At 31.8% G+C, this 20,279-nt stretch overlaps 2 protein-coding genes across 14 annotated transcripts in view; both read right to left on the minus strand.

Annotated features, from left to right (window-relative positions):
- Window positions 1-3,649: 3,649 nt before the first annotated feature.
- LOC127701885 (uncharacterized) lies at window positions 3,650-9,473 on the minus strand. Its single transcript, XM_052205858.1, has 4 exons — window positions 9,417-9,473; window positions 8,439-8,498; window positions 6,225-7,511; window positions 3,650-5,483 (listed from the first exon to the last, which is right to left on the minus strand). The coding sequence occupies exons 1-3, from the start codon at window positions 9,469-9,471 to the stop codon at window positions 6,613-6,615; spliced, it is 1,014 nt and encodes a 337-aa protein (XP_052061818.1). The 5' UTR covers window positions 9,472-9,473; the 3' UTR covers window positions 3,650-5,483; window positions 6,225-6,612.
- An 8,332-nt stretch (window positions 9,474-17,805) lies between these two features.
- The window catches only part of LOC127701221 (abnormal spindle-like microcephaly-associated protein homolog), a 62,675-nt gene continuing 60,201 nt past the window's right edge, over window positions 17,806-20,279 (minus strand). For 7 of the 13 annotated variants that reach the window (XM_052205033.1, XM_052205040.1, XM_052205037.1 and 4 more), the window contains one exon: window positions 17,806-18,792. In XM_052205033.1, coding sequence (XP_052060993.1) covers window positions 18,643-18,792 — 150 coding nt within the window. In that variant the 3' untranslated portion in view covers window positions 17,806-18,642. The remainder of the gene's footprint in view (window positions 18,793-20,279) is intronic. The other 6 variants (XR_007981890.1, XR_007981888.1, XR_007981886.1 and 3 more) reach the window with 6 other exon arrangements.

Genomic DNA, 20,279 nt, shown 5'->3' on the forward strand with positions numbered 1-20,279 from the left:
ATCAAAATTTAATCTGTCGAATCTATGTTCCGAGTTTGTCAGTATGCACTATTCTTTTTTCGACAGCCTTCAATATCGTTTTCCAAATTTCACCACACGATTTGTTTTATTATCAGGAACATTTAATTGAAACAAATTTAGCACATGCAACGTCGGAAATAAGCGTTTTTCGGATTTTTCGACGTTTTCATCCGTTTGGACAAAATGACTACCGTTTTGTAATGTTTCGTAGCATTTTATTCCGTCCAGACCCAAGCATGTAGTTAATAAAAAACAAATCTAGGCATTGTGTACTCTTCGTGTATCTAACTTTTGTTTTTATAAATTATAAATAACTTATTGAAGTATCAGGTAAAAATCCCGAATTAATTGCTTTGACAAATGAAATATCAACTTGGACAAAATGACTACCGCTTGAAAAACGACTGTAAAGAGAAGATTTTATAGAATCTACAATATTTGAACTCACGAACAATGAGGCAAATATTTGTACTATTGGTAGATGTTATTATTATCTTACCATTTTTAGACATTTTCTGTTATATCTACTTATAAAATACACTTTCAGTCGTTGAGTCCACGAAAAACGTCGTTGGACATTTTTCTTATTCCAGCTTAATATGCAGCCGCCGAGTCAAATGAAATTTGACAAAATAATGACTTAATTGTCACAAAGAACCGACACATGTCGTTGTTCTCGCCAAGTTTCAGGAAGATCAGAGAATAAGAAATAGCATCACTATACATAAGAGTTAAAACAGTTGTTCAAAAATGTAACGTTGGACATCCGTTTTTTCACATATAGCTTTGTTGTTTTAATCCTCAAATATACTTATTGTCTAGATATTACTAAGCATATGACCAAGAGCTATAAGAACATTATTGAAAACATATACTGAATTTATTTTTATAGTGGTTAGTGTTTGCTAACATTTTTTGTTTTGTTTTGCGGAGGAAATGTCGAAGATTCTTTTTTAAATCCTATGGGTTGTAGGAACAGCGTGCGTAACGTTACAGCGATCACTAAAATATCATACAAATAGTATCAAACTAAAAAGCATAAACGTCACGCATTAAGATATATATTATAGCTTGCTGTTCGGTGTGAGCCAAGGTTCCGTGTTGAAGGCCGTACTTTGACCTATAATGGTTTACTTTTACAAATTGTGACTTGGATGGAGAGTTGTCTCATTGGCACTCACACCACATCTTCTTATATCTATGCAATAGCATACCAAAAAGCAGCTATATATAAGTATGCAAATTGAAGGGCAAGATGCAAAAAACCACGCTGAAGTACGTCCAGAGCTTTTGTTAATAAATTTTACAATGACTATCAAAGATCCACCATCAACACCAAGTTCCCTATCAAAAAAGGATAACTATTGAAGATGTTTCTTACAATAGACGGGCACATTTTTATGTGTAAATAAAAATGAGAATGGAAATGGGGAATGTGTCAAAGAGACAACAACCCGACCATGTGCATGTTTGTGTATGCGGGCGGTTAAACTAGGTCGTTTCTGACATTGGACAGGCACATTACTATGTGTGTGTGTGTGTGTATATGAGGGTAGTTAAACTAGTATGTTTCTTACATTGGACAGGCGCATTTCCATGTGTGTTTGTGTATGAGGGCGGTTCAACTAGTATGTTTCTGGCGTTCGACAGGCACATCACCATATTTGTGTGTGTATGAGGGCGGTTAAACTAGTATGTTTCATAAATTGGACAGGCACATTCCCATGTGTGTTTGTGTATGAGTGCGGTTAAAGTAGTATGTTTCTGACATTGGACAGCCACATTACCATATATATATGTGTGTGTGAGGATTGTTAAACTAGTATGTTTCTGACATTGAACAGGCATATCACCATATGTATGTGTGTATGAGGACGGTTAAACTAGTATGTTTCTTACATTAGACAGGCATATTATCATTCCCATGTGTGTTTGTGTATGAGTGCGGTTAAACTAGTATTTTTCTGACATTGGACAGCCACATTACCATATATGTGTGTGTATAAGGGTTGTTAAACTAGTATGTTTCTAGCATTGAACAAGCATATCACCATGTGTGTGTGTATATGAGGACGGTTAAAATAGTATGTTTCTGACATCAGACAGGCATATTACCATGTGTGTTTGTGTGTTTTTGTATGAGGGCGGTTTAACTAGTATGTTTATTTCATTGGACAGGCACATTACCATGTGTGAGTGTGTGTGTATGAGGGCTGTTAAATTAGTATGTTGCATACATCGTACAGGGACATTAACATGTGTGTGTGTTTGTATGATGGTGGTTAATCAAGTATGCTTCTGACATAGGACAGGCACATTACCATATGTGTTTGTGTTATTTTGTATGACAGTGGTTTAAGTAGAATGTTTCTGACCTTGGACACTCACAGGGGCATCACCATGTGCATGATGTGTACGTGTTTATATGAGGGGTATGGCAAGTCGTTTTACTATTTATTCTAACTTCATGATATCTTATAAACTTTATAAGATATCTCATATAGTTTATAAGATATCTCATATAGTTTATAAGATATCTCATATAGTTTATAAGATATCTTATATAGTTTATAAGATATCTTATAAATTATATGAAATATCTTATAACTGCCATTCTATGATAGAGCCAGGCAGATGTTAATTCCAGAGGGTTCTCAGAATTTCATGAAATTTATTGTATGCATTGCATATATATTGAAGATATGAACTGTATTTTTTTTGTTTTTTTTTTTTTTTTGATTTGGGGGGTCTTTTAGGGGGCTTAATGTTTTCAGCCTAATTTTGGCGCAATTTTGCTTTACAAATGACAATTTTTTAATCCACTATTTGTCTGCCTATTGCACAACATCTGATTGTTTTCATAGTTTAAACAAGTTATTGTATAGTTAATTTGACATTTCCATTCTTTTAGATATCTTATTTGTTTTTCAAAAAAATATTTTGTTCAAGGGAGATAACCCATTACCTCAAAAAATTGAAAAAACCAAAAAAACATCACATTTTAAAATTGCAAAAAAATTTTACGGACGCTTAAAATTTTATGAAATTGTTTGTTAAAGAACATTTATCACCTATATTAAAATTAACTAAAAGATTTTACTCGGGTTCAAATTTATTTTCAGCTAGTAGTCTTGAATTTCAAAATAGTGATTTTTTTATGAAATATTGGACATATTTTCTTCTGAATTTGGATCTATCGTATTATCAGAGTTTTAAATTTAAATTTTGTATTAACTAATGAATAAAACATACAAAACTGTTTTAAAAAGCATTAATATTTAAATAAATCAATAATGGATTGGATCCAAAATTTTTAAAAAATGATTGAATACCCCCCTTTTTTCATTAAAAAACCAACGTCATTATTAAGTCATTCAAATAGCCTGTTGGATACACTTAGTCACTAGTGCAAGTTTGCATGTATATTATTTGCTACCCACACTTTCTCTCTTTATCTAATTTGGATGACCTTTATCAAAAATGTAATAGTATGATTTGGGAAAACAAGGGGGTGGGTGGGGAACTTATACATGTTTCAACCACGAAAGGATAGAATTTAATAAAACTTATGAACAGTCGATAAGTCTTTTTTATACATATAATCTGATTTTGCATATCTAAAACTACATTTTGAAAGTTTTTATGATTTAATGAATAATAACAAATAAAAATAAATGAAATACAAGTACAAGAAACAGAACAAAACTTTTAAATACATGTACATCAATTTCAAGCAACATTATCATGATTATCAAGCACATGTTAGAACAATTTTTTTAAAGTGATTAAATAAGTCTTCAATACTATAAAGTTAATTGCAGACAGTATCAGAGATCCAGCATGACTAGTAATGTGAAGTAAATACCCATTACATAAATCATATAAATGTTCATGTTCTTTAACTTTTTTATACATCACTGGAAATGCCCAAGTCATAAAGATGCTAAACTTCAAGTGGTACCTTTGTATATAAAAAGAGTTGCTGGAGATATCTTTGATTTAAAGCTTGTGTATATATCAATTAAATTTAAAAGAGTGCTTAATAACAGAATGGAAATTACTTTTTAGAACAAATTATACATGTTTGTACCAAACATTGTCCCCACTATGAAGGGTTAGAAATTTGCTATTCCTATACAAAAATAAAGTGTTACTAGAATGAGGTCAAGGTGAAAAAGCCATTCAGTTGTTTAGGAGGAGTTGCGGATGAGAGATGCTAGCCCTTAGCTTATTGGACTGAAAGATGGACAGAAAGATAGACAGACAAGAATGTTAACTACAAACTTTAGTGATTAAAGACATAATGAACACATTGGCCCTAAGAATTTAAAGTGGTTAGGTTTATGACCCCTTCCATAGCTTTGTCAGTAGGTGTCTGAATAAATTTTCAAAGTGCAATAATTTTATAACAGCAAAAATAATAATTAATCATGTTAATAGAGATGTGCCATTTTATACATATACCAACATGACCAAAGGGAAACATTGTTTAATGCAATATTAGTTATTAATTTTTGCAGAAAATCCAGACTTTAATACAGAGATCTTGTTAGTGGGGGATTTAATATCATGGATATATTCTTTCCTCGAAATAAAGGAAATTAAATCCGCCACAAAAATTTCAGCTTTTATAGTATCAAGCAAAGAATTGTCAGACATAACAGTACAAGAGGAAGGCTGTAGATTTTCTATTAAATTTCAATATGTTTAGCATTGGAACAACAAAAGTAAACATAATCCTTAAAGACGTAATGAACACATTGGTCCTAAGATATTTGTTCAGTTACAGAGTCAACAATGTTCAAAGTCTCAATAGCATCTAACTCTGTTAGAACTTCATTCAAGTCATCATCAACTTCTGTTTTTAAGTTCAATTCTAATCCTGGACGTTCTGGGTTCTGTTTCTGTAGTTTTAATTGTAAGCTTGCAAATACACCTCTAACCTGTTGTGCTGTGACCCAATCATCAGGAGCAAATAATCTTCCCCCTTCGTCGTTTTTTTTCATTTCGAATTTTATTTGCTACAGTAAGGGGATTTGCCTTTTTGCCAGTCCTCTCACCTTCATCAAAAATTTGTTTGATATAATCCTTAACTGAAGCCTTGAAACGCACAAATTTCCTTTCTGATTTTAAGGCCCACCCAGACTTAAAGTTTGATGGCATATCCATAAAATCTGCTCCAATAACAATATTATCCTCATCTTGTTGTTCATTATAGTTTATATTGGTACCATGGGTGCACTTCTCTGCCCAAACTTCCATGGCAACATCAGTCATTTTGTCATTTTCATGGTAAATATGTTGTCCAATGGCAAGATGTTGTTCTAGAGTGGAAGGTTTTCTAAACGACTTGACACACCCAGGAATTGTGCAACTTAAATCTCCATGCTCTACTGAATTATTCAACTTGAGTTTTGTTGGTCTTTAATTTCTTCACCATGTTCACAGGGCTCTTCTATAATCTGAAAATAAAAAAATGGGAAATATTTGACATTACTGATTAAAAGCCATATCTTTATATCATGTTTATAAATCTGATATCTTCTATTAACATACTTTAAAAAATTAATTTGTTAAAACTTTTTCATATATACAAATGGTATATCTACATGTTTTTTTTTTTTGTAATAATAAGAAAGTGACCAAACAGTCTGTCAATATATACAGGCTGTAAAGAGTCTGTATTTCTAACCTAGGTCTATGAGTAACTTCAACATTCATGACATTAGATACTTTCTTACATTGTGGACTTTAATAGAATTCATGAAAAAAATCTTTTTTTTTGGTATATCTTGTTTTGCTGCTAATTTTTTTCTGTTTACCGTTTTTCTCTATTTTTTTTCGTTTTTGTCTCACTCTGAAATGCAAAAAATAGTAAGAAATATATCAATAAAGGTAATCACTAACTTATGACTATAACATGAACCAGGAGTAAACCAACAATTACGGCAAAGTTTGTAAATATTGACTTTTTGATCCTTTTTGCTATTTAAAGTGTCTATCTATCTTTTATAGTTTTCAAGATACATGCAGTAGTAAAAAAAAGTAAAATATTGGTAAAATTTTCATTAGCCCGGTGAGCTAAAAATGTTATACAAGTACTTATCTAGTGTTAATGTTGTCAAGGTTATCTGTATGTCTTGTTTGATTTGCTGTTCTTGTTGAGTCAAAGACACAAAACCTATTTACATACACAAACCTACCTTTATCCTACTCTCATCATAACTGAGGTTTCTGGAGATCTTTTCTTGTATAGTATTTGTGATGAGATATCCACTTCCTATACCAAATGCTTGATAGACTCTGATTCCTTGATCCTCAAAAACAAAGTTTGACATCTTGCTGATCTTGAAGTGTTTAATTGTCCCTATCAAAACAGGTGGGTTCTCAACTGAAATGTCAACTAGTGTTACAAAGGTATTTCTAACACCTTTGTTACTCTCTAGTGCTCTCTTCAAATCTGCTGGATTTTCAATATTATTTCCTTCATTAGCAAATTTTAGCACATGCATCCTACAAGTTCCAGTTCTAGAATCACACAAGTCTTTTCCACTCTGTACTTCACTGAAGTTGTATTCTTTTACCCGTAAATCAAACAGAGAAATGTTCTTCCAAGCGGTAGACAATTTTTTCAAGTGTTTCAATGGCCGTCATGCCATCTGCAGTATAACTATCAAGCCCCTTTAAAGATTTTTTTTGTGATGCAGCACACACTTTGACTATTTTGTATAATGTTGCTTTGGATGGTACAGCGATTTCTTGGTCTTCACAATAGGTTTCATATGCATTGATAATCCTTGAGGCAATCATAGTTCTTATCATTTTAGGTATCTTTATCTGCAGTCCAGATGATAAGTGAAGGGTTTTAGAACCATACCCTACTGCTTGAGAAAAAGATGGACTAAAAAGAAACTGAATAAAGTGTTGTATCTGAAACTTGGACATTCTAACTTGATGAATCTTTGGTGGGTTTATGATTTGCCCAGGACCATGAGTCGCAGCATATTTTCTTGCAGTATCAATCTTATACTTTGTCAATCCTGGAATTAGCTTACAGAGATCAGTCTTTTTAAAATTGTTCACAATCAAAGATAGAATTTGTATCTGACTCTGATGACCATCTGCTTTTGTATAGGCTTTTACTACAGCCTGGGTCAATGCATCTGCTTCTACTTTGTTTTCTGTTTTACTTGAATAATATTTTTTGAAAACTAATTTCATTAATTCGTCTGTCTGGTTTGGTGCAATACATTCAAATAAATACTGAACACACTCATTAGCTTTCTGTGTGATGTAATCACTCGTTGATTGATGAGTGTTGCTTAATGGTCGAGTCAAGGAGTACCGCAGTGGTTTAAAATTCCCATTAGACAGTATATCCATGCTTCTGTTCAGTTTATCACGAGTATATGTTGGAGGTTTCCATGAGTCTGTGCTAGTTAATTGTGATGACTGTGTACTTGACTGTGATGACTGTGTACTTGATATCTCTGCAAAATTATAAAAGATGTTTAATAAGAAAGTTGAACAAGACCTTGACTTAGGTATCATTTTTTCAATCTCTATACACTACAAACTGCTGAGAGTCTAAAAAAAGACCATATGTTGTGCTCAATATTATCTCAGCAGTTCTTAACTGTACTCGATTATGGTCTTGACTTTACTTAATAAATATTTCTGTGTACGTTGAGTCGGTTTTGGAAAGACCTTTTCAAATGAATTATGTGTTCAGCAATGATGCTGCTTTGAGTCTTGATAAGGGTACCGGTTAATAAAGCTACGCAAAGTTTTTTTTTTATAACAAATGAATATATCAAGTTTAGACAAATATTTCTGTAAAGAACTTTATAATTGTTATAAATATCAATTTTATTCAAAAATCGTTTCTTCCTTAAATATACATGGTAAAATTAATGTTCTAAATGCCTAGTTTTGTGTACACTTAACCTACACAAGGCCTACATTGACTATCAACTGCGTGTAGACAAAACATGATTTAAACTACATGTAAACATTGAGTTTTATCAATGGGAACGTAATTGTGTTTAGTTTACGTGTGAGTTACACTAACACAACACCGAGTTTAGGTCAATGTGAACACGGCCTAAGTCCTTAAATTTGACAGCAATACACCAAAATACAAAACAACCTGGCATTCTGAAAGATAAATTTATAATAAGGATAGCTTTAAGTTTGATGAAAATCACACTATAATTTGTTTCTATTTTTAGCAACAGCATCAATGTTTGTTGGTTGGCCTACATAATTGACAAAAATTTGATAATACATTATGATCCAGGCTAAGATTAAACACAATCCAATCAGCAGTTTCAGGGAAGATTTTTTTAAAGATTGACATTTACAATAGGTCTCTACATGGAAATGAAGATTTATACTGTATTATTTATCAAACTTACCAGAACTATAAATCTGCAGACTTGAATTAATGTCAGCAGCATCAGGATTCATTTCATCAACTGAAAGAGAGAATTCATATTATAATCATTACTATGATTTTAAAAATAATCTATAAATAATGAGCATCCCATTAATCAGTTAGTTTCAGCATTAAATGTAGGTCACAGTGATGCAATTGTTGATGTATTGTGTAGTTCTCTACAATAATGTAGTTTTAATATATCCATGATCAAAAGGATGATACATTACTATAGGAGTGTTTTGATAAATGAATATGAACTGAATACTTAACAAAAGTCAGTGAAGTGTGAAATGTAGGTCATTGTGACTCAAGTTATGCTGAACAGTGTTGTACTATACAAGATGACTGTAGTGAGTACATATCATTGATATATTACCATATATATATATTAAATACTAACATGACTGACTGATGGAAAAGGGTAAATCTAAAGTTCATTTGTATTGTTGTCATGTCAGTCAATGTTTCACGATAAAAGTTCATAAAACTTGAAATTAAATTGAACATCCAACATGACCAACTTAATAAGATCATATTCATCATTTAAGAATTGAACGCTTCTTTTTGTAAATTCATTGGGGTGTAAAAGCGTTGACCGAAGTACATTTTGTATGAAGCGCTTTATTATTTAAATGTGTACATGGTCAAAGCTTTTACAACCCTATGAAAATACCAAAAGAAGCATTCAATACTTGTAATTACATTTTTTTGCTATGATCATGAAAACACAATTACCATGATTACTATCAAGTTTTTTCTTTTATTTACCTGGGCACTTTATTGTAGAAGCACCTGTCAACATGAATGTTACAATTCATTTTGAAATGAAGTTGATTAAGGAATAACGTGAGATTGCAGTTAACCAATCAGAATAACATATTATAATGACACATACATCTAATGTAACTACATAATGTATAAGCAAATGTATGTATAAACCAATTTTTGTGTTTACCGTAATCTTCTGATGGATATGTGGCTGGTGAAAAACATGGACTGCAAGGTACCATCTGTTCACTTGCTTCTATTAATATTCTGTTCATGAAAATTCATTGCAACTTTATGGAACTCCACTTAAATAAAAATAGAAATAGAAGTTAAAATTGTATACTGTACTTGAAGTTAATGTCGAGAATTTCGCAATCGGTAGATATTTGCTAAAATTACTCCATTCTAAAATGCAAATAATTCAATATGCATACATGCATATATATGGATAATCTGATTAATAAAAAAAGAACTTAAATAAACTCTTCAAACCACAGACTTATGTTGTGCTTGGTTCATATCTGTCATATTTTTTTTTGTAAATGTTTTGTTATAAATAAGGCCATTAGTTTTCTCAGTTGAATTGTTTCCTATTTTTCAAGTCTTGGACTTTTAGAGCTAACCATACGGTACTGTATTAGATTGTATCATTGTTGAAGGCTGTATGGTTGCATCCACTTCATGTGAATTTTGGTAGTCTTATTGGCAATCATACCACATCTCCTTTTTTATACCTAAAGAAGTACATACAGTGTGTATTTAATAGTGTAAATATTTGCACCTATATTAACATTATAATTAGTACAGTTATATTACTGTTGCATAATAGCATACATGTTAAGCCTACCAGGTCTTAGTTTTTTGCAAACCTCACACCTCCTGAATTTGCCAGGATTTATACATGTACTTCACTTTTTTTGGATTAATGGCAATGTTTTTATCATGGAATATTGATATGGGGGAGTGAAACCAGCTTAGATATTTCGATGTTTTGTTCTGTTCTGGTATATACCTCCGTTAACTGTAGTTCTAGTATCTAGTTTTTATTAGACCCATTTTTGAATATGCCACGGAAGTGTGGGATAATTGTGGGATATGTTATTCAAATAAATTAGAAAATTTGCAATTGGAAGCCGCAAGAATTGTAACAGGTCTACCAATCTTCACTAAAACTGATACTCTGTACTCTGAGGTTGGCTGGGAATCTTTATATGAAAGACGAAGAAGAAGAAAATTACAGATGTTTTATAATATAAATAAAAAACATGCACCTCAGTACCTGTGTAATCTTGTCCCCCTATGTATACAAAGTACAACCAACTATCCGTTGCGAAACGGTCAAAATATCATTGTTCCATTTTGTAGACTTTCCCTTACCACTGAATCTTTTATTCCATCCACAATACGAGAATGGAATAAGCTTGACTTAAAAATTCGAAACACCGACTCTATATCTAAATTTAAGAGAGAATTGAAAAATGAAAGTGTTCAGAGTAGAGTTGCGCCGTATTATATGTACGGTCCGAGGAAACTGAATATTATTTTAACTCAATTGCGATGTTCCGCTTCATTTTTGAACTCTGACCTTTTCAAAGCTAACATTATACTGGATCCTTCGTGTCAGTGTGGGTCTGATATTGAGGATGTTTATCATTTTCTTTTAGTTTGCCCAAAATACACTACATGTAGAGAAATTTTACTTAACAATCTTAATTGGCTTACTGAAAACTTTATTATTGATACTAAACTATTAACTTGCGGAGATCTTGAACTTTCGAATGAACAAAATCTCCTAATTTTCAAACATGTTCAAGATTTTATTAAAAGGTCTAACAGATTTCGAGTACCTTCATAAAATATTATTGCTACCGGCACGGATGATCATCACCATCAAACCTAAGTCAACATCACAGAAAATATAATTTGCTTCTTTTTTTTCCCCTCCTTTTCCATTCTTCTTGTTCTTTTTTTCTTTTTATTTATAGTTCGTATAATATTTAATGAATTTGTTAGCTTTACATGCATGCTCATAATGTTATTATTGTATATATACTTGTATTGTAATATGGAGAAGACTTCATAAGTATGATTTACTTGTGTCTCATCCATTTTGCTGATATTTAGCAAATAAAATATGTTTAAACTAAACTGTAGTTCTCTGATTTACATTTGATTAAAAGGAAATTATCAAGCCCGGAAATATTGAGCAACCTTTACGGTATTCTGTAAATTTATACAAGCAAATTAATATCCATTTACAAGAAATTATCATGATGATTATGTATATAGGTACATTGTACATGTAGTATGGCCTAAAGAATCAAAGTCACATGATATTCTTATAAATCTTCCCTTATTTGCTATCTAAAAGATGAAAACAGGTAGTAAATGTATATATTATAAACCTTCCAATATCATTTTGTACATCTACAACTGTAAGGTATGTTTTCTTGTGTCTTTCTACACAACTTCTGCATAAACCTGTCATAAATGTAAATATAGAAGGTGGATAAAAAAATGTTATGGTAAAAACTATATGAGATATCTTATAAACTATTATATAAGATATCTTATAAGATATATGAAATATCTTATAAAGTATATAAGATATCTTATATAAAAATTATCTATAAGATATCTTATAAACTTTATATGATATCTTATATACTTTATAATATATCTTATAAACTTTAAATGGTATCTTACAAACTTTAGAAAATATCTTATTAAGTATATAATATTTTATTTTATGAGATATCTTATATATTATGGTTAAACGAGTATGCTTCTGACATTGGACAGGCACATTTGCATTTGGTTTTATGTGTGAATGATGGTGGTCATACTAGAATGTTTCTGATATTGTACCAGCACATTACCATGTAAGTTCGTGTGTGTATGTGTGTGTATGAGGGTAGTTAATCTAGTATCGTTTTCTTCAAAGTTCCCGATCTTCCCCTTTTTATCCAGATAAGTGGATTAATAGAAAATACATAAAAGAACAACAAATCAAAGTACTGTAGTACTGAACATCGGATGACCGCAAGTTCTTGTGTATGGTCACAAGCACTTGTCTCAGAAAAAAAATCACATCTCTATACCTGAAAGTGAGGTTAAGGTACATAGATATATTTTTTTCTGAGACAATTTCGTGCGTGGATGATGAATAAATGACAGGGAATTCAACCTCACCGTAATAACTATTATATTGTAGTGCTTCAAATCAGTATACTGTGGTTTGTTGTTATATATTATATTAATATTTGTATATAACAGTTACATGTATATATAATTTTCATCCATTTGTATATCATTCTATTCTACTATTCTAATAATAGTGCAGTGCAAGTGCATGGTGGACACTCTTCTGTAATAATTCGATTTTTCTAATAGATTGGATTTGAGTAGGCATTCATATTTTACCGCAGCACGTTCTTGAGATATTCTTCCGCATGCGTTAACACAATTTTTCGGTATTCTTGATTTGTTATTGATATCTGGGACTATTATACTAATATAGTATAATAGTCCCAGTTGATATATATATATTTCTCACGACAAAACATTTTCATATCATTTATCTATGTTCTTAAAAATTATTTTCATGAATATTTATTGATGAAATTGATATATAACAAGCGATAAGGTTATCAGTCAAAAACGAAAGTCATGTGGGTAGAAATGTCTGTGGCAACAATACACCGGAATGCCCTCACGGTCATCCGATGTAAAAAGTGGTCAACTCTATAATCAAGTGATTGAGTGTTGTTCGCTTAACGTCCAGTGGCAAATATTTCACGTCTATAATCAAAATTAATGTACAAACTGTGGCAAAACAATACTTAAAAGAATGCTAGCAATTACTGAAAGGAAACTAAAAAACCTTGCTACTACTTCATTTTAACTCTGGTGGATAGTGGATAGTCTTGTTGGCAATTATACCACATCTCCCCATTTTTGTATTATATGAAATTATGCCGTTACTGCATGCTTATTGTCATGTTTTGTATTTTGTTTCATATACACAAAAACAAATGGTACAAGCATTTTCTAATGTCAGTAATCGATTTTTTTTGGCATATACAATGCATTGACTGTAATAGCTTAAAAATGCAAATATAATGCCTTTATTTAAAAAAGTTGATCATTCATTACCTCTAAAGTACAGACCAATATATCACGTATTAGTTGCAGATGTAAAATCCTAGAACTTGTTAAATATTACCACTTTTTAACCACTTACAAAAGAACTAAACTCATTTTATGATTATCAATCTGGTTTTGGTATTTTTGGTATTTTATTTTTTTTTCTATCTAAATGTTCAGTGGTATTCAACTATGAGAATTATATAATTGCATTTTGAACTCGCTGGAAAAGAAAGACATTTCTTTGTTTTTCTGCGATTTTTCCAAACCCTTTGAAAAAATTTGGCATGATGGATTATTACATAAAATGAAGGTTTATAGTATCACTGGTAATGCATTTGGATGGTATAAAGCTACTTGATGGACTAAACGTGGTTACTAAACATTCTTCTTCGAAACTTTGCGATGTTTTACTGTGCTGGATTTCCAAGGTCTGTCATCGGACTCTTGCTTTTTTAAATATTCATTCAGTATGTCGTTGCAGAAAAAAAACAAATTATCTGCGCATTCTGTTTGCAGATGACAGCTCGTTCAGCTATGCAAGTCATAATGCATTCATATACAATCTGTGATAAAACACAACTTGGCTGATCTGAACGAATGATCCAAAAAGTGGTTAATATAAAATAAGGAGATTCTGATGGGGTATGATTGCCAATGAGACAACTATCTAACATAGGAATCCGGGTCCGTTCGCCCTGATTCACGTCCCCCCTAGTACCTGTTCGCCCTGTGTCCGTTCGCTCTGATATTTATTTTTATTTTGTTGTCTTGTTGTATGATGTTTATTATTTGAAAACAGTATGTTAAAGTTTGTTGAAAATATAGTCGAATATTTATGTTGTGGATGGGGGATTACAGAGAGGAGAATAATGGGCAAAAAATATAATAAATCTAGAAATATGGACCCAAAAAATAAAGAATAGAAAATAATAAGGTGCTATAATATAAAGAATGGAGAATAATGAGGTGCTCAAATATGAGGAATAGAAAATAATGGACAAAAAGTATAAAGAATAGAAAAATGACCTATCAAATTAAAGAATACAGAAATGAAGGACCCCCATCCAGACCCTCTTGTATTGCTGCTACCAAATAATCATTTACCTTTAATCCACACCTTAGATTAGCTGGAATGCAAGGTATTTAATATAAAACAACTGAAGACCATGTTATCTGCATGTACTTTTCTTTATTGATACATTTTAACAATTTCAAAATAATCATAAACAGTTATAAAAAGATCCAATTCGAACTTCGCATCACACACCAGTTATGTCCTTACATTGACCATTTTTATATATATAAAAATGTTACTTTCATGATTAATCCACCAATTAATGCTCCAAAACAATCCATTCATTTTTAAATATTTCCATGTTTTTTTTCATGAATTTCGAGAATTTATATAAGAATGAGAGCATTTGATTCAATGTGGCATGACGCTCTCCTACTAAAATTAAAAGAATATAGTGTTTGTGGAAAATGTTGGCTTTTGATTGACAAAATGTATCGTGGCATGAAAAGCTCGATCTTATTCAATAATAAACTGTCGAGATGGTTTCAACTACAACGGAGGAGTGCGTCAAGGAGATGTGTTATCAGCCGTTCTTTACTTAGCTTTTATCAACGACTTGCTTATTGAATTGAACAAAACGAGATACGGTACCATTATCTATGACATAAGCGTCGCATGTTCTGTACAAGCGGGTGATATAGCCCTGATGTCTCCTACAACCCAAGGAATGCAAACCCTTATAAACATTTGCCAGTCGTTTAGTGAGCGTTGGGCCTTTAAGTTTTCGCCCAGAAAGAGTCATGTATTACTGTATGGAAAGTGCCAAAGTAACGCTATTGATAGATTCTTTCTATATGGTTCAGAAATACTAATCGTCAAATCATCTAAACTTGTCGGTATTCTCTTAGAGAGTAGCTTTAATTCTATGGAAAAAACGATGAATGCGTGTCAGATGTTATGTACTACTATTTCCATTATGAACTCTGGTGTTCATCCGGCTATCTTCAGTTCAGAAGAAATTAGAGGAGGAATTCATAAAATCCTGGAAACAAGCTCTTTTTTGTGACTCTAATGAAGATAGTCATGGTAATAAACTAAGATCGTATCGCAAAGTTAAAAATAATTACGAATTAGATAAATATCTCCTACTGGACCTTAACAAAAATGTTATTTCTAAAATGGTAAAAATTAGAATTAGTAATAGCAAATTACTAATAGAAGTTGGTAGATATACTAGAACACCTTTAGAACAGAGAATTTGTCCACTTTGCAAGGATGGAATTGAAGATGAATTCCATTTCCTCATTAAATGTAAAGCGTTAGAATTTAATAGAAATATACTCTTTTGTAATTTAAGTTATATAGTTCCATCTTTTGTTCATATGTCTGAACAAGATAAATTTAGTTTCATTTTGAAAAGTAATGATACTGACATTTGTACTGTATGTGTAGCTGGAATAAGCGATATGTATGATTCGAACATTCATTTAAAGCAAACATAATGTTGTTAAGAACTGTTGTAGTATTAAAGCTTATTGTAATAACTTGAAGTGATAATATAGTATGAATAACACCTCCACGCAATGTAGATATAAAATATGTGTCTCTTATCATTGAGAAAACATATCTCTGTATATTTGTTTTTTTTTTTGTTTATTTTTGTCTGTTTTTGTATTTGTATTTTGTAAATGTCAGCTGGTATCATTCCTGTATTGGAATCTACACCAATAAAATTATTTGATTTGATTTGATTTGATTTGAATACATCTACATGTTTGAAAATTGTAAACCAATTAGCTTATACGAAGGCATTATATGGTTGCGAACTGTGGAACAATCTTACCAAATCTGAATTATTATTGCTTGAACGAGCTCACAGATTCGTATGTAAAGCAGTACAAGGCTTACCTAAAAGGTCCATATCAGACAAGTGTACCAGCCTTCTTTGATGGCCCTGCATTGAGTGTTATATTGACAAATGCAAACTTTTATTTTTCGGCAGATTATGTAGACTGAATTCAGCTCACCTACCAAAGCAGATAATGATGGTCAGACTGCTAGAGTTTAAATACAAATGTGTGGACAATCAGCTTGGTTTCATCCCTGATATTTATAGACTATTTATTAAGTACAATCTCTTGCAATATATTGTTAATCTTATTGAACTAGGATCTTTTCATTCAAAAATTGTCTGAAACAGTGTAGTGTCGCAAAACATTCACAAGACTGAACAATTGAAGTGGTAAGAAAGGATTTCAAATGACAGCGACTTTAACTTTTTCAAACTTATCCATCCAGTCATTAAGTTACATAAAGCATGGATAATTGCGAAGAGATATCCAGATTTAAGGGTTGCTTCAAAGTACATTATTGACCTGTGTGCTATTGTTCGTATTGAAGTTGAACAACTCCTATGTGAAAAATGCGGGAAACTGTTTTACAAACGTTTTAGAACATATACTATGCTCATGTGATTTTGTTCTTGAATATAGAAATGAAATGTGGAGCGACATTATAAACATAAACCAAATCCAGTTTAGTGTCTATATGGACAGCCTATCATTTCTAGAATTCACAGCCACACTTCTATACTATGACACTAAATACCAGCTAGATGACGACGAGAGTATTATATTCTCAAAACTTTGTGTCCAGCATGTATACAACACAAAAAGTCATGTAAACTCTTTAATCGATAAAAGAGGGACGAAAGATACCAGAGGGACAGTCAAACTCATAGATCGAAAACAAACTGACAACGCCATAAATTGCTGGTCATTAGCGACAATCACAATTGCTTAATTTGATGTTCCTTTGATACTTTGAACTGTCTAAATGTGTGTTTTTAATGTGTTTTGTTCCTAATGTGTCTATATGTTACGACATAATCTCTGTAAAAGAGGAAATAAAGTCAATAATAATCTAATCAGCATTCTAATTTACAATCCAAACAACAGTTATTAAAATTTAATTCTAAATAAAACAAATTTAAGAATGAAACCAATTAATGCTCCAAAACAAGCCATTTATTTTTAAATATTTCCATGTTTTTTCATGAATTTCGATTCGAGAATTTATATATTTTTTAATATTGATCATATAAATATCTGAAAAAGTTTATTAAACCTTAATACCACTATATCATTTTTTTTTAAATTAGGGCAACGAACCCAGGACAAACAAACTCTATAGGCGAACGGACTCAGGACGAACAGACCCAGGGCGAACGGGTCCGATACTCCAACATAGTCCAAATGTCGTGGAATGAAGCAACTACAGGTCACCGTACGGCCTTCAACAATGAGTTAAACAATTACTGTATAGTCAGCTTTACAAGGCCCCGACCTGACAAAATGTGAAATTTAAACGAAAAAAACGAAGTGTAGATTTATGACAAAAAATAAACGAAAAATGGTTATAAAAATAATCTTTATTGTCACCAGAGACATATAATCTCTGTTGTCATATATACAAGTCAATATGTTTTTGACAAAATCATAAATTAATACATATACATAAAACATATTAATGCAGTATCAAGCAAACATGAATCGTATCAATGCAATAAAAAAATATATAGAAAATTAAGCTTTATGACATCCAATCTGGTATCTCAAGCATGACCTCATTATTCATGTGCCGATTTCTGAGGTTGTTTGACAAAAATGGTCATATCTATACACAATCAACTAAAATAATATTTTCAGGTAGACAAATTTGACCGCTATTTTCTGTCTTTGGCTCCTTTTCGTGTTTTCTCGCTGGTTAACTTTAAGTGGTGATCGTATTTTTATGTTAACGTTGTGGTGTTTTACCTTTTTGTGTATTTTTATGTTAACGTTGTGGTGTTTTACCTTTTTGTGTATTTTTATGTTAACGTTGTGGTGTTTTACCTTTTTGTGTATTTTTAAGTTAACCGTGCGTTGTGGTGTTTTACCTTTTTGTGTATTTTTAAGTTAACCTTGTGGTGTTTTACCTTTTTGTGTATTTTTAAGTTAACGTTGTGGTGTTTTACCTTTTTATATGTAGTGGTTGTATCTGTTGACTAATTCTTTATTTTTGTATTTTGTTACGTCTTCACATGTTTAACTTAATTTGATTTTATTTTGTTATTACATGATTTTAAGTACTACAAAAATTTAACACTTTAAAAAAATATTATTTCTAATGGTGTTATCTCCTTAAAACAGAGATAATTTATTCTATTTCAATATAAAAAAAAAATACTGTCTATTATAAACAGTTTTGATCATAAAATTGTGCATGCGTCTCCGTCTCCATCTTTTCCTCCTGTCATTGCTTCCCCCAAGCCTGTAAACATTGACTCCATCGTACTTGTTAGTGCTTCAGTCATCCCCTCGAGCATATGGGTGTGGTCACCTTCCTGGTAAAATTCGGCCTACAGAATAAATTGGGAATACTTTAAATGAAAAAAAAATTCAACAAAAATCCCTTTTGTCAAATTGTGGCCAGTCACTATAATCAGTGTTAATTTACTGTTCAAATTATGAAGATAATAAGTGTCTTTTTAAAAGACATTTTGAACAGTTGCAAAAGTTCACATGGAAACTCAACATATACCCCCACGGCACTTACCAAGGAGGAAATCCTTGAATAATCATAGGTCAGTTCTGTGGTCCTTTGGAATTTCAACAAACGATAAAGAACTGGATCTTCCTTCATTATTTTAGATATTTAATCACTTAAGTGTCCTTAAAAAGAACTTAAATGGCTGTATCGTCCACGAAACTACTTTCTTAATTATTAACATCAATTTTATTAGCAATCAAAGTCGGGCTTCAAAGTCATTGTGAAACTACCTACGCTGTTAAAAACCACTCTGATTCAAACAAAAATTCTCTAAAACGAACATTGTGAAGATGTTTGATTTCTTCATATACAACACATTTTTTGTACGTTTGGAAGACGTGTACTTTAACAAACAATGGCAACCAACTGTACCCCCTCCTTGCTGACTTGTTCCTTTATTCACACGAGACAGACTCCATACATGAGCTTCTTTGGAAGAATGTAAAGAAGGTAGCATTATCCTTTAACTTTTCTTATCGCTAGATAGATGATGTCATCCCACTAAATAATTCAAAAATGGTGACTATGTTGAACGCATCTATCCCATCAAACTTTAAAACAACATATACATTTAAGGCAGCCTCATATCTTGACTAACATCTATGAATTGACAATGAGGGTCGGTTGAGATCAAAACTTTACAACAAAAAAGATGAATTCAGCTGCCCAATCATGAACTTTCAATTTTTATGTAGCAACATTTCAGCAACGGGGTTACGCCTGCATATTGAGTATAGCTCTCCCAGTTAATACGATATCCCAGAGCTCGCATTTCCTATCATGTTGCTTTGACAGAAGGTTGCTACTTACAAGCAAGCTATGGAAATTTACAGTTCCAAGTAGTGAAGTTGAAAAATTTTTAAGCACGCCATCACAAGTTTCACCTTTATGGAATATCTGTTTCAAAGATGACGGCGACTATGTCTCAATTGTCGTAACCACAATCCCGTCCTCATTTTCTCAAATGTGACCTTACGATTTAGACTAATTACCAAGTTTGTACTTATACGAGCAACACGATGGGTGCCATGTCAAGCAGGATCTGCTCACCCTTCCGGACCACCCAAGATCACCCCTGTTATTTTGGTGGGGTTCCTGTTGATCAGTTTTGTTGTGTTTTTATACTGTTGTTTGTCTTTGGTCGTTTTTTCGTTTTTTGTCATGACATTGTCAGTTTTTCGACTAATGAGTTTGAAGATCACTTTAGTATCGCTCACCGTTTACACAATACAGAAATTAAAAAAAAATATAACGTGCTTTAATTTATGTACTTTTCTTCATTCTTGACAAGGCAGA

This window comes from Mytilus californianus, unplaced genomic scaffold (assembly GCF_021869535.1).
Source record: "Mytilus californianus isolate M0D057914Y unplaced genomic scaffold, xbMytCali1.0.p SCAF_5, whole genome shotgun sequence".
In the NCBI taxonomy this organism is placed as follows: domain Eukaryota; kingdom Metazoa; phylum Mollusca; class Bivalvia; order Mytilida; family Mytilidae; genus Mytilus; species Mytilus californianus.

Bases quoted from the DNA above. Each gene is read 5' to 3' on its own strand.
- LOC127701885 (XM_052205858.1), bottom strand. From the start codon at position 9,471: ATGGTACCTTGCAGTCCATGTTTTTCACCAGCCACATATCCATCAGAA. The intron at 8,499-9,416 runs GTAAACACAAAA...TCTCTCTTTCAG, and splicing joins ATATCCATCAGAAGATTACG to TTGATGAAATGAATCCTGAT. The intron at 7,512-8,438 runs GTAAGTTTGATA...ATAATTTTGCAG, and splicing joins TCTGCAGATTTATAGTTCTG to AGATATCAAGTACACAGTCA.